At 45.2% G+C, this 24,419-nt stretch overlaps 1 protein-coding gene across 1 annotated transcript in view; it reads left to right on the top strand.

Annotated features, from left to right (window-relative positions):
• Positions 1 to 24,419, top strand: part of BCR (BCR activator of RhoGEF and GTPase) — a 98,235-nt gene that overhangs the window by 23,283 nt on the left and 50,533 nt on the right. Inside the window, 1 exon segment of the mRNA XM_031063173.1 lies at positions 23,247 to 23,431. Coding sequence (XP_030919033.1) covers positions 23,247 to 23,431 — 185 coding nt within the window.

Here is a 24,419-nt window from a genome sequence, read left to right as displayed (position 1 = left end):
CAGTGTATCCTGTCACTTGTAAATATTCATCACCTTCAAAGGGATTAGTGAGGGTAGTTCTGAGCCTTTTCTGAGACACCTACCCTAAAAATCTATGTATTTGTTCAGCTCTGATTAGCAACCATTTGGATCAGTTTGGAATCTGTTGTAAATGAAAGTGTACAGGCAGAATTTGTCCTTCCATATTTGTTTCTGTGGGGAAGGTGGAGGATGTGAGAAGTGGAGAGAAGTATGGAAGACAAGACTATTTGTGATTGTGGTAGGGTTACAGAGAATTCCATTGTGTAAAGGTTGAGGTGAAGGAGTTATCTTTGATAACAGCCCTTTTCTCTGCAGATTTTGTGTTTAGGTACTGCTGAGACTGTGCCATCTCAGGTACAAAGGAGTCACTTCAGGACAGTGTAAAGTATGACAGAATTTTCTGCTTGTGTTTTGAATAGAAAACTATCACACTTTTGACATTAATATAGTTGGATTTAAAAAGCATGAGAAAATTACTGCTTGGATAGTCACTGAAAGCTGTGAAGATGAAACAACTGAAATTGTCTTTTCTTGTGTTTGTTTTCACTGATAAACTTCATGCATCTTCTGGCAAGAAATTAATGCTGAACAGGAACAGAATGTGTGGCTCTCCTGAGGTGCAGTCATTCCTGTGACTTTTGCACTGCTGAGGCAATGACACTCAAAATGACACTTACTATCTGTCACCACAGTTTCTGGTTTAATTTAGCCTTGTTTCTATTTCCCTGGCAAAACACGAGCTGGTTCTTGCATCGGCTTGTTACTTTCTTTCAACTTGGTGGTAACCACACCCAGAGTTCAAGTCCCAGCACACTTAACATTCCTAATTCTTTAACTGCTGAAATACTGCTCAGAAAGTGCCAATAAATTTGTTTGGGGGCGTATTCATTTCTGCCTGAGTCTGAAGTGTCTGGGAATGTCCTGTAACCTTAAAAATGTACATGTGTCACGTACATCTGTGAAATCCTGATAAAGAAAGTTGCTCAACGCTCTGCCTGGCACATTTGAAGCATTGTCTGAGTGAAACTCTGTGATTTAGAAAAGCCTTGTAGTACCAGCTCTGAAATTCTGTTCATTGGCTCATATTGATTTGTCCATTTGAACATATCAGCAACTTTCCTTGCTCAAAAGACGTTGGTCTAGAGAGTATGGCATCATATATTGATGTCTGATTCCAGAATGTCTTAATGCTAAATTGTTACAGCTGAATCAGTATGTTCCTTTGGATGACATTTAATTAGGGATGCACTGTGCTTGGGAGACTTTTAGCTGCAAAGCTGGACTTAAGCATGAAAATTAAAGGACCAGCTGAATGGAAAATCTGTGTCTTTTGGTTTACTTTTTTGTATAATTTCTTTGTCAAGGTCAGATTTTATACTGAAGCTGAAAAGTGATGTGAGAGAAGGGTAATTTATTAAATGAATTGTTACTGAGGATTTCAAAGTCCTGGTTTATCTCTGAGCAGGAGGCCGGGCTCCTGGTGCAGGTACAGCAGTGATGTTCCCACAGTGCTGTCCAGCTGGACTGGCAAACTGTGTCCTGTGTCCTCTTCTGCCAGGAGATGCTCCTTCCTCCCTTTTGGTCTCCCCTCCTCTCTGGGGATGCAGTTTTGCTGTGATCAGAGCTGAGGCTGCAGAAATACAGAATTTCTTAATTCCCCGTGTCAGAGCAGCAGCATATAGAGCATGTAATGTTGCCTCTTTTTTCCTGTAGTGATGTTGAATTTGTGCTTGTGCTCGGGCCTGGCATCAGGCAGGGTTTTGCTGGACCTGGCATCCATTCTCTTTGGTCTGTGATGCTTCTGGGGTAGCTGTTTCCAGAACCATCTCTGCACTCCTGCTCTGTCAGTGCCTGCTTAACCAGGCTCATGGCTTGTTCATTGTCCCTTCCTTTGATGTCCTTGCTGTCACTGTAAGGTGATACAGAGGGGAAGAGGTTTTTATCCCTGCAGTAATCCTCAGACAGCTGGTTCTGCTGGTGGTGAAAAACTACTTCATACTCTCCAGGAGGCTAATGTCTGCAGAATTTGTTGAATAACTCTGTTATGACTGCAGGCATAATAAGCTATAATTGCAGATAAATGCATGTACAGGTTGGTGAGTGACAGCATTTCTGTGCATGCATAACGTCCTTATCTGTGTTCTTTGGGATAGCTCTTGCAGGGTGGTCTCACTTGCTCCACTGTGGCAAAGTGGAGAGGCTTCTTCCCTAGGAAATCTGGTTTTACAGTGTTCTGATAACAAGACAGACAGACTCCCTCACGTGTGCTATAAAAGATGTGCTTCTCGTGTTATGGCTTGCTGTGCACACACTATCAAATGTTCTAAAAGTCATGTGGAGAGCGTTGATGATTTTTGTGGGGTTTTTTTGAATTGCCATGTGCAGAATATTTAATGGTTCATCAGTAAGGCCTTTTCACATTTGTGTGGTGCATAAAATGTGAGTTCATTTGAAACTCTCGTGTCAGAAAATACACAATCTCATTCATTGACATACCAGGTTTCGACATCCAGTATTGTCTGTGTGCATAATGTAAATTTGTTTGTTTTGTCAGCATAAGACCTCTGACCCTGGAAAGCTTTGGCACTATTTAACTTTCTCCTACTTGAATGTACAAGCCTTGGTTGGAGTGGTTTGGTCACCTGGAGCATCACAGCTGTGCCACAGCTGCCCATGCAGGGTGAGAGTTGTCCTTTCTCAGGAGAGTCTGTGCAGAGGCTGCTGCAGAGCTTCTCTTCCAGACTCAGGGTAAGGAGGCAGTGGCTGCTGCAGAGCTCTGTGCAGGCCCTAATTTCCCTAAATATTTAATTGCATGCTGTAGGTTCCCCGTGGCTGTGTGTTAGTGTGGTCTTTGCTGTCTGTGTGTGCTGCACAGTGAGCTGCTGTGCAGCCCCTGAGCTCTCTGTGTGCCCTGGCAAATCTGAGCCCCTGTTCAATGACTTGCCCCAGCCATTGCCCCAGGGTTGCTCCTTTTCCTCACTGAAGGGCATAATTAAAACAAACTTTCTTGTTTGTTTTAATTATGAGTGTTTCTTCTTTCTATTTCAAATAAAATGCTGGGGTTTTTTTCCTAAATTGACAGGCAGTCTTGTAGTACATTGTTAGGAGCCATTGATTAAACAAAATATTTGGATTTGCTTATCTAAGTGTTTTTCTGTTTTTTTTTTTTTACATAAACAGTTTAAAGAATTGCAATAGGTCAAAGGATCTGCAGATCTTAGCTGTGCCTGCTTGTACAAACTGAGAGCATCTTGCTTTGTGTTTGTGTTTCTGGTGGAGTGGTTTTGTTGTTCTAATTTGGATTATTCTGCAATTTATTTTATTGTCTCAAGTAATATGTGCTTCAAAGCACTGGAGTATTTGACTTTTTAGTGTTTCTTCTGACCAAATGTTCTGAGATACAGTCCCACTAGCTTCAGTGAAAAGAACTTTCTCAAATGAATTATAAGAATCTTTTTCTGGTAACAATTTCTTTCCTATTTCTTGGTCCTGGCCCACAGGTATCTCAGACTCTTCAGTCTCTGAGAGAATAGACATATACATTTTTAATATTTACAGTAGTAAATATTTCAGTGCATTATGTGTAGGGATCACCTCAGGAGTTCAGTTCAGAAATGCCTCTGAAGTGTAGACTGTCTGCTGAAGATCAGGGCTGACAAGCATCCACACAGGACTTGAGTTAACAGAAGAAACCAGCCTGGAAGTGGAAGCACAGAGGAAATCTACTTAAAGTGCTGGGCAGCATTTTGATGAACAGAGCACATTATTGGAGTGCAGAAACATTGCCTCAGCTGTTTGACTAAGAGTTTCCAAATGTTTGGTAGTACAGACTTGTTTTCTTGCATCTCATTTCTGTGACCTTATTTCATGTTAAGTCTAAAGATGGAACTCCAGATTTGTAGTGGCAATTGCCATGCTGATAGCTGTCTTCAGGAATGTGGCAACAGCTAAAAACCACTGCAGAATGCAGCACATGAGCATAAATGAGAAGCACAGTTGTTGAAATGGGTTTAGGAATTTGCTTAATCTGCTTCTGTATTTCTCCAAATGCTGTCTTCTTTTATTCCAGGGGACAAACATTATCTGTGAGGATGGGCAGGGTGACAGGGGCATTAAAAGTGCATCTGTTCTGTTATAGCTTGAGGTGGTGAGAAGTCCAGGCTTTACAGTGCCATGATGTTTGGAGTACATTGTCTTTGCCTGTGGGCAGCAGCGTGCACAGTTAAGGGGCACCAAGTAAGTTTTCACACACCCTTCTTAAATCTTACTGTTGTATTTTGGGACAAAATAAAAGGCAGGACTTTGACACTTCCTGACACTTGCTGAAGTCCTAGAACTACAGTATATTTTAAATGCCCCCCACCCTTCTTTTTTGCCCAGTCATCTCTTTGATGCTCTTTAAGTGGTGCTGCTACCTGTGCCTCCCTGCAAAGGATGGGATGGCAAAGCTTCCTCATCTGTTAGACTGTGGTCTTCAAATTCTTTTGTGTTAAAGGGAGTTAATGTGGCAAAAGGCTGGTTTGAAAAGCTTTGCCAGTAAGTGTTGCTCTCCAAAGAATGGCTATGCACATCAGCTATTCACCCTCAGTTTTCCTAGGGAGGAGAACTAATTTTCTTTCCTGCAGAATTATAAGATTTGGTTACTTCCTGAGTCTAAAATAATGTGCCCTGCTGCTTAAACCTTGTTAGCAAGCTTAGACTTGCTGAAGAAGCATTTGCTTCTTCTACTCCTCAACCTGTCAGGTTTTCAGATTATCCTTGCTTGTGTCCTGCTTGTAGAGCCAGGTGGGAAATAATAAAGCCCCTGTGCTTATCTGTGGTCAGCACTGACTGAAAGGGAGAGCTTATCTCTCCTCCCCATGTGTCCTAGAGGAAGCCGGGCTGAAGCAATGAATCCCATTCCTAACAACAGGAAAACCCAGAATTTGACTTAAAGGGGGTGATTGATTGGAGAAAACAAACAAAAGACCAAGTAACTGGGCTTGGTGCCAAGTGGCTGAAGCTCCATTTGTGGCCTGCTCAGGTGTGGCAGTGCCCAGCTGCCTTCCCACTGCAAGCACAGCCCCAGAGCAGCACCAGCAGTCTGGTTATGTGTGCTGGAGGTCACAGCAGCATCCACAGATTCACTTCTATTTGTTTTTTGAAGTTCCATTCTGGAGAAGCATGTACAGCAGGTTTGAGCTCAAGGAAGAGCAGAGACTGCAGGTGTGAGCAGAGGGTGGTGCAGGATTTGTGCAGGAGCTGGCTCAGTCTTTGTTAACCTTGCTCACATGTCAGTGCTGTGACAGCAGATGTGATGCTGTATTCCAGGGCATGATTTCAGGAGAACTGCAGGCTGTGTGGGAGGCATGCCCTTACACAATGACCTTCCTACCTGTAAGCTCTCAAAATAATAATGCAGAAGTGTTCAAGAAAGATGTCAAGTCAATTACTGTGTAAGCTTGTCTGAGGACCAGCTGCTGGGGCTGGCATCCATCACGGGGGTGTGGAGGGGTAAAAACTGGAAACATAATGAATTTGAGACTGAGGAGGATTTTTCTTCATGCCCTTGCAGAAGCTTTGACTAAAGGATTGGTAGTAGAGAGGTAAAAGAGGAGTGAAGTGCTGCATCCTGAAGAGCTTGACTGCAGAATAATGCCTTGAAGGGGAAAATATGCAAGATTTGGGGGCTCCTGGATTGATGTAATTCTGAAATTCTTCTGTTGTGTATGACAGTGTGTGTTGCTTGTTCCTATAGTAACTTAAAGCTGTCTAGTTCTCCTTGCCTCAAAAAGCTGTTCCTGAGTGATGCTTTGGAATTTCTCTTCTTTGCAATGGAATAATTCAGCCCTTAACTGTAGAGGTTATCCTGATTCACTTACAAACCCTCCCTGCTATGAAAAATGCAAGTGAGAAGCCTAAGAGGAGTTAGTTACCTATAGGAAATTACTTTTGCCCAAAAAAACCCACAAATAGATATTTTTCTAGCTTTTACTTTACAGTTCTGAGTATAAGTAGATATTATCTCAATTTAAAAATGGAGAAAGTCAAGGCATTGCTGGGTGCTAATCTGGCTCTTCTAGAGTCCAACTCTTTCTGCAACATGTCCTTAAAGTAATGAATAAAATAGTATATTCAGCACATCTATACGTGTTAGAAAGTTAAAAAGCAATGAAAGAACTTGGGGCGTTGTTTAAAAAGCCACATTTCTAAAATATCATGGCTTTTCCCTATTACATGAAAGGAATTGCTGTCCCAGATGGTTGGACCCAAAGGGATTTGATATAGAGCAGGATTTTGTGCCAGGTATTGTCTTGGTAACCATGGTGCCATACTGTCAAACCTTGCAGAAGAGTTTCCTAGACACCTTTCCAGTGATTGCTGTGAATCACTGACTCTTTAAGTCAGGCTTTGTACATCTATTGGATCCAGAGAAGTACCAGTTCATGGTGCCAGTCTCATGAAAAATGAGCTGCCCAGGTGATAGTGGAAGTAGGGATATTTTTTGCCAGTTTCCAGAGCACTCTGATTGCACTCAGAGAGCTGTGATGTTATAAGCAATTGAATTTAAGTTACTGGAATATTTCTAATTTCCAGCAGTCCTGGAGGCGTGGAAAGTGTCTGCCTTGGATTTGCTGCATGCCAGAGCTTCTTTTCTCCAGCTGTCATTCTCAGAGAATCCACCTTCTCCTTGCCATCCGGTCCTTTTGGATTGAATTCTCTGTTTGTCACAGCTCTTCTAGCCTTCTATGTCTCCTCAGCTGAGATTTTTGTTCCTAGCCTTGCAGACAGAAGTGTACCTAAATTAGGCTTCAGTCCTCCTCATTTGCAGCTCTAGCTCAGCATAAAGCTGTTTCCCTGTAAATGAGTTTTATCTTTTGTGGTGGAATTTTGCTGTAATTCTGATGTTACCAGGATCCTTTATTAACCGCTGCCAGGAGAGGCATTAACTTATATGCATGTATCATCTATTACAAAGGTGACATTGAATGTGTTCCCAGGTAAGGGAGAAAAAGGTTTCAATTTCTTTAATGGGGTAAAAATCTCTGTAGCCAGGAATTCCTGACCCTTTGAATGGAATACTGAGGGACCATTCAGAAATTACTGGGATTTGTTTGCTAGCACAGAAGGAAGTTGTTTGATGTGTTTCCATTTGAAGCAACTGGCTTTGAATTTCTATTCATACTTTTTCTTCAGTGTTGCCTTCCATTTCTTCTGGACAGTACTGCAGGATGTCTGTGCTCCATTTCTTGCAAGGAATGACATCCCCACTTATTTTTCCATGTGTGAGCTCTTTTCACCCCTGACTGGGAGCCTTGCTCTGTAGGACCAGGCTTGTGGGCTCTGCTGGTTAAGAATGGAAGGGTTTTGGCTTTGGTTGCCATTGGTATAATGCTCCTTGTACCTGGCATGAGAACACAGGGAAAGACTGGGAACAGGGAAATAGCTTTGACCAGATCTGTTGTTGCCATTTAAAGAAACCAGCAGAAGGGGCTTGTCCAAAGTGGTTTCCTCCTTCCCTTTTACCAAACTCAATAACCATGAACACTGGAGAGATTTAAATTACCCAACAGATAGGGAGTAACTCCTGACATCAAAGCTTCTATTCATGTCTTCTCCTCCTCCTTGCTTCCCTTAAATAATGTATATTTTATACACAGCTTTTGGGCCCATTAATTGAGCTGGTTTTGGTAGGTTCAAAATGGGAATGTGGTGTTTTGAGGCTGGGCACTAAACCACAGAGCTGAGCTCACTGAGTGGTGCCTGGAGTTTTATGGCCTTGGCCTCCCTTTGCTTGCAGGCCTCCAGATGTGGAGCACAACCCACACTGGCATTCTTGGGATTTCTGTCATGTGTGGACAGCATTCAGTAGGAAAAGCAGATTATTAATAGAATTTGGAAGAGGTGGGATCTTCACTGAAAGTCTCCCCTTCCAAGTTTCTTACCAAGCTGCACAGGGCAACCTGCTGTGCTGGGAGCCAGCAGGCCTGGCCTCTGTGCAGCCATGGGGTGGAACATTCTTCCCAGCATTTTCATAAAACAGGGATGGAGAAAGAGGAATATTCACATCCAAAAACTTTTCCAGCCGTTTCCAACCTTGTGGGCTAAGCAAGAGGAGTCCCAGCTTTCTGGAAGGCAAGAAAAAAGCTTTACATTCTGTTCAGAGAGAAGCAGTGAGGAGAGGCAAATTTATCATCTCTAGGGGCAGATCAGAGAGAAAATACTGTTCTGGGGGAGAGGGATATTTCAATCCTGGACTGTTCATGGGCCTGAAAGGTGAGTTTGGATTTGAATAAGAAATTGTACATCTGGGGGAAGCTCATTTTGCAGTATTAGGCTTACCTAGTGCCAGCTAGTGCCCATCTCTCCACATTCCCAGTTACAGGATGGAATTGGCTGTGCCTCCATGTGCCTGTGGTGGTGTCTGCTGCTTGGTTTCCACACCTGCTGAGGAGCAGCATTGATCCCTCATGGCCCTGTGAGACCCTGCTTGGGATGCCAAGACCTGCTGGTGTCCAGTGAGCTCGGGTTCCACCTGTGCCATGGAGTGTGGCAGTGGGGCCTGAGCTCCTGCTTTAAGGGCTGCTCTGAGGTTGAGCCCCATCAGGGGCACTGTTGGTAGCTGTAGAGTTAATTCTGCCATTTGACCAGGCCCTCCTGCTGCAGTAACTGCCTTGCCCTTCACCCCTGGTGGGCTGGGCTGTTGTGGCTGTGTTAGCTCCTGTCTGTGCCATCCCTCCTGCCAGGACCGTGGCCAGCCTCGTGTAAAGAGCCCCCTCTGAGAGTGGCTGGTAGCCAGCAATCCCTTTAGAAAAGTCTGTGTGCTGTGAGTGTTGTGCTGCAGATCCCACTGTTTCTAAATTTTACATTTCACCCCTGGCTTTTTGCCAGGTCCCATGGGGATGTTGGTTTCCAAGAAGCAGTTACAGAAAAGGAATAGTGGCTGCTCTTTGCTAGGGATCTGTCAGGCAGTGCTCATCCTTCCCTGGGAGGAGAGGGAGGCAGCCCTGAAAGGAGGGATCACAAATCCTCCTGGCCAGGACTCCACAGCAGCAGGGATACTTTGTGGTACTGGATTAATTCAAATAGTCCCTTGTGTGAGCACTGCACGTCCTGAGACTCACTGCCTTTGCTCCCATGACCTTTTGTTCCTCTCTGAGGCAGAGCAGTGTGTGGATGACTTCAAGGTAACTTCAGGTTTAGTCCCAGACTGAATCTCCAGGCTTGGGAAGAGGGACCTGGCAGTGGAAGGCGCTGCCATGACTAGTAGAGGGCAGGGACAGTGATTGAGGAGCCAAGTCCTCTGGCTGACATGCAGGTTCTGTGATGTCCAGGCCATTCAGTGCCACCCTTTGATAAGGCTCAGCTGTGCTTTTTGGTTTTGCTCTTCTTGTTCCTCTCCCATTTGTCAGTATCAGGTGCTGATCACAGGTGCAGGAGAATTGCCTTGAGGCAGAGTTCAGCAGAGGGTGGGTCCTTGTGCTCCTGTTGAAGAGGGATGGGTAACCAAAGGCAAGAGACCCCTCTGCTTGGCATACAACTGAGCATGGAGTGCTTTAACCTTTGAGATGGAGTGCCTGGGCACAAGGGTGAGCTGGCTTTACCTGAGAACTCCACACCTTGCTCACTAAATTTGGCCTTTTGGGCACAAGGGTGAGCTGGCTTTACCTCACCTTGCTCACTAAATTTGGCCTTCAGCTTCATGAAAACTTTGTGTTTAGATTCATTAATACACATGGATCAGCAGTGCAGGTGATTACGAAACTTTACATTATTTTCTGAGCTGTTACATTCAGGAGTAATATGCAAATGGAGTGAGTTATGCTTGTTTTGTTCCTCTTCTCCTCATTCCCATCTGTTAAAAACAAACCTTTAAACAAAAGTGAAGTTATTCCATCGTCTTTCATCTCTACCAGGCTGCTGTTAGAAGACAGCTTTGCCTTTATAAAGTGCTGAGGTCCAGCCCATTTTTATTTTAGGATAGAAGAGACAGAGGCTTGTTTCACTTCCTGCAGCTCCTGCTGTGTGTAGCCACTTGTGGTCCCCGAGCCCTGGGCTGCTGATGTGAAACTCACAACTTAAACGGTTGTGATTATTAACAGGAAGAAAGTGCCTGAGGATATTTGTCATCTCTTTTGTGTGAACTGTGTTTCTTCCATTACAACTTGATGTCATTCTCTGTGGCATCTTTAACACCTGCTGGTTTTATAGTCTACACTTATTTGATTGAAAGCTTCTTGGCCAAGGATCTAGGCTAAAATTTGCTTGAATAGCTTGAGTCTAAATCTTATTTTCATGAATTACTTGGGCTTGTGAGGTACCAGGGTGGTCCCAGAAATTCCCCAGTTTGACTTAGATTCCCAAGATGTAATTCCTTCTTTTTTATTTTTAATGGTTTTGGGTTTAGAAGGAGAAATTAATATTTGGGACAGAAAAGGAGGAGCCCCTTGAAGGTGGTGATTGTTGTTTTATGGTAGTGATGTCCTGAACAGGGCTTCCATTGCCACATACAGATTTTGTAGTTAAATATGTGCCCACTGTGCTGGCTGAGTGCATTTTATGAGCTATATAAAATCTGGACTGGGGCATGCCCCCACTCTGAGGAAGTAAAACAAATCCTCAGGTTAAGGTTTATTTTTTTGGGACTGTCTATCAAACCCTGTTCTTGGGGCAGGATCAAACTTTCCACTTTATGTGAGTGGATGCTGTGCTTGAAATAATTGGCTGGCTAGCCCCATACAGCAGCTGAGAAGTAGTGTTTCTTCTTTCTGCTGTAGTAATATTGACAGGAATCTTGTCTAATCCTATTAATTCTTCAGTATTTCAATCCTATCAAAGTGTGTGAGTCTGTCAGACAGTGTAGTTGTTGTTTCAAATTGCTGCAGAAAATTAAAGGAAGCATTAATGCAGGAAACCTAGTGGTGTGCAGAGGTTTTGTGGCAAACAGTGACTGTGCTGTTGAACAGTATCTGCTCTGTGCAGCTTGCAGTGAAACGTCACAACTTCTATTTCAGGGCTGTGGCAAATTGCTTGAAGCTTTTTAGGGCTGGACCAAGCATCAACACAACACGTCTTCCAAGTTTCTGTAACAGTCCCAGGAAAGCAGTATCTAAATATAGTGCTGATGTACAAGTGTTCCTTTCTTTTCCCCTGTTGTGTTTTACTTGCTTCTGCTTGTACGTGTGTTCCATTTAAAGATGGTTAGGCTTTTTGCTGAAGTTTTCACTCAAAATATTTGACTGTCTGCAAACACGAGATGAAAGGCAAGAGATGAAAATAAATAAATACGTTTCCTTTAAAAGGAATGCAGATTTGAGGCAGCTGTGCTGCATGGAGGAGTGCAGCCATCCTTCTGGGCGTGTGCTCCCCTACTGGCACAAGCATTAGCTGTGCACACAATTTACTCAGTTCGGAGCAAGTAGCTGGGCCTGGCTAATCTTTTTCCCTTTCAAAATGGTCCAGTCAAGGCAGAAACCATGGCCTGGATCCTCTCCCTGTGACAAGGGAGCATAACTGTGAGGATTTCTTCTGTTGACAAGTGATTGATCCCCTCCCAGTAAGCAGTTTATCCCATCTAAGATTTTTGTTTGCTTCCGGCCATGCCTCTGGACCATACAAGGGCTTTAGGTTGGCATAATTTCTAAATCAGTTCCTTGGGGGTAGGTGTGGTTAAAGTACCTTCCATGGCAGTACAAGCTGCTGTGAATTTCTATATCCCCACCTCGTTTAACTTGAGTTGAATGAGGCCAAAGAGTCATTTAGGTCTGTATTCATTCTAAGGTGTCTGCTTAAGGTGCCAACACCATATGTGTACTTGTAATGCATTTTGGCACCAAGTTCTCTTATCTCTTGCCTGACATAAAGGGCTCTTGGAAGATCAGTGTCTTGAAGATTTTGGATAGAGGTTGCCCTCCATAGAGCTTCTCTTTGTGTTTCTGTGTTTGTGGAGCTGTTCTCCTCTCAAAACACTGATTGCAGTGTCAGTTCATGCAGAACATGTCCCAGCCAGGGTTTGCACAGGCACTGGTGTGGTGCCAGTGCCAGGCAGGCCAGCTCCCTGCAGCTCTCGGCCAAGCAAAGGGCTCAGGGCTCCCTGGCACAAGGGGAGCTGCTTCCCACCACCAGCTGCCCTCTGGGAGCTGCCCGGGCAGGGATGGGCTGCACTGGGGCTTGAGAGCTCCTGACAACAGCCCCTGCTCCTGCTGCTCCCACGTACTGGCCTTTTTAATGCTTTGTTCTCTAGCAAAATGTTGTGTGTAAAGGGGGGAGGGAGGAGATCCCAGGCTATTATCTGCTAAGTAGGTCGTAATTCTGGTAAATAATTGATTTTTTTTTTTCAGGCTTGAAATCAGAAGCAGGTCTTAAGTGCCAGTGTAAGACCACTGTGATTATCACTCCTTCTGGAATTTCAGTGCTTCAGCTTGAAGGATAGTTGTGTGGCTCTTTTGGGAGGGGTGTGTCACTGGAAATAAAAGGAGAAAGTAATTCCAAAGCCATATGGAGAAAGCATTTCTTTTGCTGTGTATTGGTTTTAAAGTTTTCTGACTTTAAACTATCTCCTGTGCAAATTCTCTACCTCTGGCTTCTGTTATGCTCTGGAATAGCTGCTGGGACTCCTCACCTGTTTTTAAGCAGTGGAATTTGGAAATGAAAGTGTTAACAGCAGCGAGCATCATCATTGGCTGTGTCTGCTCTGTATGTGACTGTCCATGCTGTACTGCTTAATCTTTTAAAATCTTACCCTGCTGTGCAGACTGCTCACTAGGAGTCTGCTGTGCATTCCTTGGGCTCTGCCTGTGTTTTGGCAGGCCAAATCCTGCTCCCAGATAGCTGGGCCAGCTGAGCTGATCATTCTTCTCCTGTGGGGTGTAAATGTAAATGTGTGTGTGTGTTTGTGTACAGACACTTGGTGTGTGTTCTGTGGCTTTTAACTCTGGACGCAGAGTGTTTCCTTAACAAGCTTTTTTCACCTCAAGGGAAGGAGCTCTTGTGCAGGGCTGTGGGTGTGAGACACACTCCCCTGGAACTTTGTTTTATTTTGTGACTTGCCTGGGGGTGAGCCCTCCCTGTGGGCAATCCTTGGCTCATCACCTGCAGGACCGCAACAGTGCACAGGCTGCTCTGGGGCCTGCACTGGACAGAGCTGGTTCCACAGGTAAGTCCTTCTCCTGCTTTGCCCTCTCCTGCACCAGCTGAGCTGAATTGCAGCTTCTGGGTGCCCTTGAAGAATGTGTGTGTGTGAGGCTGTCCCAGCTGTTCAGGCAGCAGGCTCTGATCCTGCCTGGCTCTGTGTATCCCTGCACATCCACAGCTCCCCTCCAAGTGCTGGGGAGCTGCAGGAGCTCAGTTCTTGGCCTTGGTGCAAAGTTACTGAGTGAGAGTGCTTTGGGACTTGCTGGGCATGAGAACACTCAGCCTGCTTTGGGAGCTCTGTCTGAGCAGGAGCTCTGCTTGGTGTGTACAGTCTGGGTACAGAACAAAGCTCTTGGGGGACACCATCATCTGCACAGCTTTTGTCTTAGTTGGGACTGATGTGGTCCTGTTTTCCTTTGGCTGGAATTCATTGGCATTTTAGTGCTTCCCCTTGGCATGTCTTCAAAATCCCTTGTTGGCTCGTTCATGCTGTGGGATGGGAGGGCTTAATGAAGTGGTGGTGTAACACATCTGTGTTACCAAAATAAGCTCCCTCTTCTCCCATGTTTTAATAAAATCTGAACAGCAATGAATCAGGCAATGATGCTGAAGTGTAAACCAGCATTGTTGGTGTCTGATGAAGTGCACCATGAGCTCAGACTGAGAGGTCTTTCCTCTCATCTGCTTTTCAGTTCTCAGAGAACTCTGGCACCACTGTGCTGCTTGTTCTTGAATTGTGTTTTTCTAAATTTATTCTTCATAATCATTGGAGGAGGACTTGCACTTCTAAAAGCAGATTCCACACAGAGGCACACAGCTTGTGAGAAAGGTGGTGTGGTTTGTCAGCTGAGAACTCCCTAACCCAGAGCAGACGTGACCTTCCCCTTAACCCAGTGGCTTCAAGGGGAAAGAGATAGGGGGAAGATTTTGTTTATTAATGCTGCTAGGAAGCTGTGTTCCACCTTCAGCATCTTTAATTAAAAGAAGTTCCTATAACTACCTTGCCATGATTATGAATGACACAAAAGTGTTTTTTCTTCTGCAGGCAGATGACAGGAAGGCACTGAGCTTGGGCAGCAGCTGTGTTCAGAAGGGTTGTCAGGGGTGTAGGCAGAACCATCTGTCTAGCAAGGCATTTAGCTTGGGCTGCTTTTTCTAGGCCAAGATAGTAAATCAATAGCTTATTTTTCATAGTGTTACAAGTAAGATGTCAATGGGGAGATTTACAGTGTAAACAGGAAGAGGGAGTTACCTTTATTGGCTTCTTAGTGTCCCAGATGCATTAGTGAGAAAACAAAACAATATTGCACTAAAATAAAGCCGAAGCAACTCACCCTGAAAGAGGCTGAAGATCTAGAAACACAACAGTGTTCTTATCAGACATTTTACTGTTTCTTTTAAATAGACTTTAATGCCCCCCACTGCCTAGGGCTGACCCTCCCTTCCCTTCTCACAGAACTGTCAGCTCAGTTAAACTCGTGTTTGAACAGGCCCTTTCCTCTCCACATGCCAGGACTGTTGGTCTGCTCTAGTTAAATACAGGAAAAGGTGCATATAGAAATGGGGAGGGGTTTTAAGAGATCATGGGGTGAGAATTGCTCCATTTTGTTTCAAATAATTTTATAATTTATTTCTCTGGAGAAGTGAATTTCCAGAGAAATTTCCTGTTGCCAAATGTTTGAAGTGATAGCAAAACTTTGAGACAGCTGTGAAGGGCAAAATAGTAAATCTTATGCTGGTCATGGTTGGAATTTTCTTCCATTCACCTGGCAGATGACAGAGCTCCCCTGGGTATGAGAGCAGCAGCCCTCCCAGTGCAGTCAGTACATGCTGCTTCCACTTGGGCTTTGTTACTGATGGTTTTCTTGGAGCTGAAATGGAGGTTGTAGTTTGAGCACAGCAGTCGTGCTGACCTGGGCAGTCAGGTTTGCTGCTCCCCACCTCTGTTCTGAGGCTGCTGCATTGTGTGGAGAGGATCAGTGAAATGGAATAGGAACTGCTCTGCCTTATCAAATAACACTCTTTGCAGTTATTTTTAGCTTAGCCAGCTCCTGCTGTGGTCTGCCATGGTCCCTGCAAATGTGATTTAGGGGACAGTGGGTGGACATGGACAGGAACCTACACAGGGGAAACTGCTGGAATCCTAAAACTTTAGCCCTCATAATGAAGGCCCTGCTTTTGCTGGGAAATACTTTTGACTTCCAGGTTCTTCTCCTTACAGAGTGCATGGTTCATGGTTGTTTACTTGTTTAGTTTTGCTCTTGGTGTTTTTTACTTTATTTTTCATGGAAATATTTTTTCTCTTTCAGTCAGTTTGCACCTCTGATCTAGTAAATGCTAAAGCTCCTGGTGCCTTTGGCACAAAGCCACAGGTACTTCTGAATGTAGCTGCCTGTCCGTGTGTCTCTGTGCTGAAAAGTCTCTACATGTGAATAACCAGGCCTAAAATTTGCTTTCTGCCTGTTAGACTTGTAGTAAATGACAGCTAAACTTGGTGCACAATCCTGAGCAAGCAGTGGAAAACTGCAAAGGTGTTCCAGTGTGCTTTGGGGTTTCCTTTGCCAAGGACATCCAGGGGCCTGACTGCCAACATGAACTGAACATGGAAACCTTTCCAACTTGCCTGAGAAAACAGAACAGGAGAGGAGTCTAAAGGCATAGATGCTGTAAGGAAAGAGATTCATTTTCTGCTCTAAGGCAGAAACCTGAGGTTTCATCCATGTTATGGGGTGTGATGTTGTGCCATTTTCACTCACTGGTAAACAGGAGGAACAGTGAAAAAAGAAAAAAGGTAGCAAGAGTTTCACTGCTTTGGGCCCTGTGGTGTTCAGGCTCTCTTCCTTGGGTGGGTGGTACCTGTGTAATTCAGCCTTGACCAAATCTCTCTGTCTTTACCTGTTGGCAAGATCTTTGCAGCCAGTCATGCTGGGAGCATCCCTTGTTCATGTATGTGTGTGTTTCTGTTTAGGGCTCTAAGTGGGGACATTAAACCTTTTAAGTGCCTCGAAGGATGGGCACCAGCCACTGGGACATACATGGGACAGACAGGCACTGCCAGCTGGCAGAGACAGGCTCGAATCTTGCCTTCTGCAGTGGCAGTGGGTGTAACTTTGTCTCCTGATGTTAGTCACACCCCACTGCTTGTAGTGTATCCTAGAATTTACAAATGGCTGTGGAGACACCCTGTATTTGAAAGGCCACATCTGAACGTGTAACCTGTTCTCCTCCTAATCACAGCTGTGGTTATCAGTGGGACTCCCCTGGCTGGTTTGTGGTGTGCACTGCTTGTGCTTCCCTCGCAGTATTTCAGCTGGATTGGAACTGCTCGAAGTGTCAGATGTCTTGGAGAGATGGGAATTCACAGCTCTGCTGCTGCTGGCCTGCTGTGCCCTTTGTGCAGGCCTGGCTGGGTGTGAGCTGTGGGTGATTCCTCAGCCTGCAGCACTCCAGGGCTGCTGACTGCAGTTGTCAGGAGTGAAGATGAGCAGCAGGGAAGTTGTGCTGGCAGAAGGGAGATCCTTGGAATTTGCATGCTACAGAGCAGTCGTGTCTGGACTCTGCTGGATAATCAGGTTAGCTTCCTGGATTTTTCTAATGACTCTCAGTAGCTGTAGTGAGCAGCTGCTTCTGTCCTGTGGGAGGAGGATGCCTTGGGTTTCCCTGAGGTGGAGAATGGCCTCGGTAGTCCCAGCTTTCACATAATGGGTGGATCATGGAACCTCTCTGCATGGGCATTAGATCTGCATGGATGTTTAATCTGTCCCCACAAATACACCAATGAGAGCAAATGCAACATGTTTTAGTAACAGACTGCTGCAAACAGATCAGACCTGTCCTCTTGTCTCCGCATGAACTCTTCATGGAATATATGGGCAGATTAAAGACCTCTGATCTTCTTTTTTAGATGTTTAATGATCTGGGTTTGACACACCTAAAAGATTAAAAGTGGACTGCAGTTAATTCATCTCCTAAAGACTTAAAGGCGCTGTCTGCTATGGGGATAAAGCTCATCTGTGGTACAGACAGAAGTTTCTTGGAGGCTGGTTAACATCCATGGCCTGGGATCCCCCCGGGGGAGGGAGGGAGGGAGGGAGAGAACCACCAGCTGTCCTGCTGCTTCCATATGCAAGGTACATTGCTTTCTCCTCCTTCCAGCTCAAAAATAAGATGCAGTTCTCAGTCTGTACATGCACATACACACTTGACTCACATGTGAGTCTCGCCCTTCCTTAGCAGACATTGAAGCATTGTGTAAAATTCACAGGTGACAGGTCTTGTTCCTGCATCCTCTCCACATGGTTGAGAGATGACTTACTGGAATGAGAGAGCAGAGGATGCAAACTTGAAATGAATGTTGGTGATTGTGGGAAAATCTGCTGAAATTCTGGATTCACAAACTCCTTTTGTGCATGCTGCATAGGCTGCAGTTGTCATTCTAGTGTCCAGCAATGCATTTAGAAACCTCCCTTCCTGGGGTGCTGTTTCCCTTTTGTCCTGTTCCCTGCAGAGGCTTTCATGTCTCCTGCAGAAGGGACAGTGCAGCCTGTGTGAAGCTGCTCGTTCAGCTCTGGCTTTGAGCTGCTGCCTGTTTCCTGGGCGAGCTGTGTTGTGTTTCACTGCAGCCCATGCTCCAGTCAGCTTGTTCAGCAGTGTGAGGGGTCATCCCCTGGGCGTTTGCAGTGATGGGGTGCCTGGTAGGAGTCTGTCAGCACTGATACCTGGCTTCACTTCATGTGCCCAAAGGAGAAACGTGGTCTGAGGCCATAGACAGGCTTGGAGCTAACTTGGCTTTTGTCTTGGATTTTACCTCGTACTGAAGAATGAGTTTACAAATTAATGGGACGTTTTGTTGCTAAATGAATTGGTTTTGTACATGGGGGGGGTCCAGGGCTCACTGAACATCCTTACATGTAGGTGTACTGTCTTTATGTAGAGAAGAGATGGAAAGGATGAAGAAAATAGTTTGTTTTGAGTCTGTTCAGCATCCTAGCAGAGCCTTTTCTTCATCCATACAAGAAAAATAAAGTTGTAGGGATTTGACATGGCAAACATATCTATTCTTTTTCTTTTGAGTTTGATCTTTGTGTCCTGGGGGACAGGCTCCTGGTATAGGTAAACACCATAATTATAATTTGTAGATCTCAGTTTTGTGTGAAATTGTACATGTTGAGTGTGCTGTTTCCTGGGTTTGGAGATGATGATTTAGGATATGTCAAAGAAATAAGCAAGATGTTTAGCTTTCCATAGCTTGGTTATTATATCTTTTAGAGAATGGTGCTGTATTCCCCAGGCAACTGCATTCACAGCCATCCACACTGATGTGCTTCGACAGGCTCAGCTCTGGGCCTCAGTCCCTGATCCTGCTCCAAGCAGCCTGGCCAGCACTAAGAAATAAAGTGACATGTTTCTGTATTGTTTATCACCAAGTAAACAGTGATATGCAAAAGCTGGAGCTGAGGTTGGAAAGGCACATTAGTGACTTAAAGGTTACAAAGGAAAAATAAAAATAGAAGGGGTGTTGCATTCCCGTAACTTATCCCTAAAGCAGCCACGTGTAAATCCCAGGAACTGACTGAGCTGCAGCCTGAAGGAAAATGAAGCAGTGTTTTGCTAATACATTCTTCAGTTGCAGTAGAAGCTTTTAAGTGTACCCACCCCATATCTGCTGTGCGTGTATCCTTCCAGTTTGGATTTCTGAGCCGTGAACTAGATCACAGAGCTGATCCAGCTTAGAAGGGAAGCGTCAAAGATATTTTTCTTTGAGCTGGCTGAGTTCTTTATCTGGACCACAGGCATCTGTGGGGTTGCAGAACTAGGGGGATAAGAGGGGAAAGGGCAGTGGAGTGGTTTATGGCTTGGTGGGGGAAACCTAAAACCCCATTGCTGCCAAGACAATGCGTTGTCAGGCTATGGCCTCACACATTCCCTGGCACAGAAACACAAGGGTGCAAACTGCCTTAGCTCTGTTCTGCTCTGCAGCTGTGGGGATGTTTTTGGAGTGAGTGTAGACATTACAAACTTGTGCTAGCCGTGGTACCATTCACAAAGAAGCCACAGTGATGTGGGGCTTTGGCAGGATGTGCAGCTCCCTTCCCCCTCCAGGATTCTAGGTATTTACTTAGGCAGGCAGGTCTGAGCTGCTGTGGCTTCACTGCTCTTTTAGCAGGATTAGCTGGAGCACAGCTCGCTTGGAATCTTCTCTGCATGCTGCTGTTAAGCCTCTCAAGCAGCTATGGATGTTGTGCTGCTGTGAAAGTATGACACGTGCATTTCAGCCATTGTGTGCCTGTGGATTAGATGCAGATAATCTTTCCTTTTACTTAGAAGTTAATTTCTTTTACCCTTCCTGCTTTCACATTAGGTCTATGATTTCATATTTCCAAAGAATGAATGTGGCACCCAGCAGGAAGGGTGTGGGCAACAGGGCAAGGGAGCAGTGTTGCTGTGCTCTCTCTGAATGTGCCAGTGGATTTGTAACTGTAAATTTGTTAGATTCTTCCTTACCCCCCAGCCAGGTGAAATTTGAAGCAGTGAGGGAGGGAAGCAGTTTAGAAGAGGGGAGGGTGACAAGGTCACAGAGGAAAGGAATATTATATTTGAGTAAAACAAAAGAAATTGAAAATGGGACAGAGATGAAAAACAAGGTGAGAGGATGGAAGCAGTAACTGAGGAGGGAAACGCTAGAGCAGACTCATATAAGCTGAACAAGGCCAGGCTGTTGCTGTCGGAAGCAAAGGTGGAAGTAAATGCTTGAGTGGGTTTTTGCAGAATGGGTGAATTAATGATGAGCCTCTGTAGCCCCAGGTGCTTCACAGCCCGTTGTGCTGGTGCTGTGAGAGAGTGTCAGGGGTACAAACAGCTCCTGTTGTGTGCTGAGAGGGCTCATTGCTCTAAGTCACAGCTGCTGCTCTTCTCTGTGGGATGAGATCTCTTTCAGGTTAGCCAAAGAGGAGGAGAAGGGCTGTGCCTGGTGGTGAGGTGAGAAGCAGAGCACACGTGGAGCTGTGTCCTCAGTGTCTCTCAGGTGCTCTCTCAGCACACCCTGTTGGAGCCCATCAACCTTGTTTGCCTGCCCTTTTTCGTGTCAGCAGTTACCTGTTGTTGCTGTGGTTCATCTTCCTCTGGCCTTGATGGCAAAGTTGTTGATAGTAACTCAGGGCCTGGCTGGCGCTAAAATGAGAACAGGAACCCTCTTAATGCTCACCTTGACAGAGACACTGGCTAAGAAACCAAGTGCTCTTGCTTGAGCCCATGTGCTGTCTGCACTTGGCCCCAGAGCAGCTGAAGTGTCAGAGCAGGTGAGCTCCTGGCTCTGATCCCCTTGCTCTGGTCCTTTGCTCCCAGGTGGAGGCTGAGCAGGCAGAGAGATTGTGCTGGGCTGAGGAGATGTGAATAACCCAGTTTCCCTGGCAACAGCGGCTCTTTCATCACAGAGACACAAGGCTACCTCTGTTCCTGGTGCTCAGGCTTGTGTAGTGTATCTGGCTATGGCAGTACTTGGCTTTTCTGGGGAAAAATGGAAAATAAAGGCAAGAAGGTCTTTCTGCCTTTGAGATAATTAAAATCTCTATAGGTAGATTTCAGTGCTACATTCAGCAATAATAGAAAGAAGGATTATAACTACTTCTAAGCTTTTTAATGTGTGAAGAATCCCTGGAGGATACAGAAATAAAGTTTTAAATTCTGTGTGGGGCTTTATGAACAGATCTCATCGCAGTCTGTGACACTGATAGATTTATGAGATGACTTGTTTTCTTTTTTATGGCTAGGGAGACAAAGTGATTCAAAGTAGACTGAATCTTGTTGTAAAACTAGGAATAAATATCCCTCTGAGCTGATCCTCCACCTGGCATTTCCTCCAGTTTCAGGTAAAGGTTTTCCTGTGCAGCAGGAGACAGAACACATTATGGGAGGTAGAAGTGTGAAGCTGGTTTTTAGCTGGAGAAAGTGAGGAAAGTGGAAATACTGTTATTCACTGCAAGCCTTTCTGCTAATGTATTTTAGTCTGCATTTACTCCCCCACTAACAAAAGTGGAGAAAAGTATTCATTTTGAGAGTGAGCACTGGGAGTGAAAAAAAATATTCCTGCCTTAATTTCCACACAGTGACTTGGAATTGTTACTGCAGGAGTGTGGAGAAATGGGTTTGGATAAGAGAGTTTGAAGAAACTTCTGCAGGAAAAAGGAACCTCTGCCTTGAGTGAGCTTGAGGCCAGCAGAAGTGCCCAGTACTGGTGTTCCTCCTTGGATAATACCCAATTGTCAGTGGTGTATCACAGGTTTCTTGGGTTAGAAATTCCTGTTTTCAGCAACTACCCTTCAAGCTGCTGTTTAGCAAATCAACTTGTGTGGTGTTTTCTGAATGGTTGTGGGCTCTGCAAACCTCTACCATCTAGACCAAAGTTCCTTCCAGAGAACAGATACCATCTTCCCTCTCTTTGCTGTGATTGTGCACAGTCTAACAAGTCTTTTGAAGAACTCTGAGAGCTTGAGCACAAGGTAATAATTCGAGCAGGTGGGTGACATAAAACTCACTGAGTTTGTTAAAATAATATTGCCACAGTCCTTCAGCAGCCTCAAGGCCTTGTAACAGGCTGTTACTTAGCTGGGTGGCATTTGGTACAAGCTGAGACAGAGGCTCACATCTACAGTGAGTTTATTGTTGGGTATTCAGTATATTGTTTGTGTAAATTCCCAGACCAGCTCTCCCTCCTGAAAAAGCCACATAGATCAAGTTTTATTCTGTTCCACATAAAGTTCACATCTTTTACTGAAATGAGTCATGCTTTAACTGAGTTTACTGTGAGGGAGGAAAGTGGGCTTTAAAATGTTACTCCTCCACCCTGCCTTAGTGATGTATAACAGGATTATTAGTATGCTTGGCAGCAGCTGCTTATTATTTTAGCAGAACCTGGATATTTGTGAAAACAAGAAATCGCTTCTGCTTGCGTTCAAGTGTAACAGTTTTTCCTTTTTTGATGGCTTTGTCTTCCACAAGGCTCACTGGCTTCTGCAAAGGCAGATCTAGCTTGTCTCCTTGGGGTTGTTTTTCAGTTTGGGGAGAAGGGTGTCATTCTGTGAAGAAGAGGAGGAACAGCTCTGCCATTTTGTGGGCAGTGGCCTGTGCATGGCTGTCTCTGTCACACACAGGACACTGCTGGGCACTGACAGGTGAAAGTGCTTCACAGGCCCATGGAGGTCATGGTGTGGTGTCACTGTGTGGACACCAAATTTGGCTCCTCTGTGTATATTCCTTTGTGCAGAGAGATGAAAAGCTTTTTAACTTACGGCAGAAGGAGCTGCTCAGTGTGTGTCCTTGTTACAGATTTTTGCAGGAGCAGTCTCTGTACACAACAACTAAAGATGCCATAAGCAGTTTTACTATTCATTTTTCCTGCAGAAGTTCCCTGCTGGCTCATGCATTAATGGTTAGCTCGACTCCTCATACCACCATCCTTTTCTGCTTGTGTTTTGGATGGGTTATTTTAGGGCTTTTTGGGGGAGAGGAGATGGGATGTATAGAAGGGAACAGTGTGGTGGTTTGTTTATTTGTTGAAGGGGTTTAGCTCAAAATAGGAGGAGGGGCAGCCAACAGAAGAGGACCTTTTAGGATTTTATTTTTGTCAGTAGGTTGGTTCCCTTGACAGGTAGGACCTTTCCTACTCTTCTTGTTGCTGAGAGCTATGGAGAGATTTCCAGTTCTCCCCTGAGTTAGGGGAGAACTGAGCTAGGTATTACCTATCTTACCTAAACTGGCAGGGGCGTCATCTGCTCTTGATTGGCAGAAAACCCAGAGTCTGTTACCCAGTAGGTTCCTAAACCCAGACCCTAAACTTTTATGGAGCCAGCAAAAGCATTTATTTTGATGTTAATGCTTTTGAAGGAAGATGTGAAGGAAAGAGCTGTAATTAAATGACAACTAGTGCAAGAAAGGACTTTGCCTTTTAGGACTATGAATAAGTGAGATGAACTTTTGGTGATAACATGAATTCAATGATATTTACTCCTCTCCTTGTTGTGTGTTTGGTTTCCTGATGAGCGGCCCCAGGAGCTGTGGGGCCGTGCCCTGGCCGTGCAGGCTGAGCAGAGCCCTGTTGTGTTTGTGTTTTGCAGATGCCCCGTTCGGGGGGACCCCGCCGGGCTACGCCTTTGATGCGGAGCGCGCAGAGGAGCAGCGGCGGCACCATGACATGATGCCCTTCATCGACGACTCGCCCTCCTCCTCGCCCCACCTCAGCTCCAAGAGCCGCGCCAGCCGCGACACGCTGTCCTCGGGCTCCCTGGAATCCACCAAGTCTGTGAGTCCTTCCCTGCCTCCCTGCTCCAGCAAAGCCCTGCACCATTGCCAGGGGTGGTTGGGCTTAGTGGGGACAGACAGGGACTGCTAGTGCTGTGGGGCATTGTCACCTGTTGTCTCCTATCACAAAAGTTCCAAACCTTCTTGGTGTTTCTCATGGGCATCTCCTCAGAGCACTGACTCTTTCCTCTTCACAAAGCAGCCAACTGACTCCAGTTCCCTCCTCACGCAGCCACCCCACTCTGTTCTAGCACTCTTCTTCTCACTGGTTACAGCTGTGGCCTGTACAAGTCAGGCCTGTTCCTAATCTTTGATAATTGGCCCAGCTGCAACTCCTTAGGGGCGAGATTACTTTCTACACTATCTTTATTTTCTTATATTCTATCCCCCTACAGTCACCATGATATTTTCTGAAAAATCCTCCTTGCCCAGGATTTTCTCCTGGGAAGCCGAGAAGCCTCAGAGAGGAATGAAAACAATAATTATGTGATTGCTGCTCCTGTGTTTGCTGCTTTGGAATGTTGCTTGGACATTGTTTACCAACAGGTGAATGTTTGATTGGTTCCATGTAAATTGTTCTTTCTTAATGGCCAATCACAGCCACCTGTGTTGGACTCCCTGAGTCAGTCATGGGTTTTTATTATTCATTCTTGTTAAGCCTTCTGATGTATCCTTTCTCTTTCTTTAGTATAGTTTCAGTATAGCATAGTATAGTATAGTATAATATCATAACATATCAGCCTTCTGAGAACTTGGAGTCAGATTCTCGTCTCTCACCTCATCCTCGGGACCCTCACAAACAGCACAGGACATCACCCTACATGACACAGCTCTGCCTGGTGTTGTACATTGCACATTTTAGCTGATGCTAGGCCTAACTTCAGGGCTCAATGTTTTGTGTCACATTCTCTGAAAAAATTCCTTTGCCCAGGATTTTTCTCCTGGGAAGCTGAGAGGCCTCAGAGAAAAGGAAAACAATTTTTATCTCA

The sequence above is a fragment of the Geospiza fortis genome, unplaced genomic scaffold (assembly GCF_000277835.1).
Source record: "Geospiza fortis unplaced genomic scaffold, GeoFor_1.0 scaffold31, whole genome shotgun sequence".
In the NCBI taxonomy this organism is placed as follows: domain Eukaryota; kingdom Metazoa; phylum Chordata; class Aves; order Passeriformes; family Thraupidae; genus Geospiza; species Geospiza fortis.
This window is presented reverse-complemented; position numbering and strand designations above follow the sequence as displayed.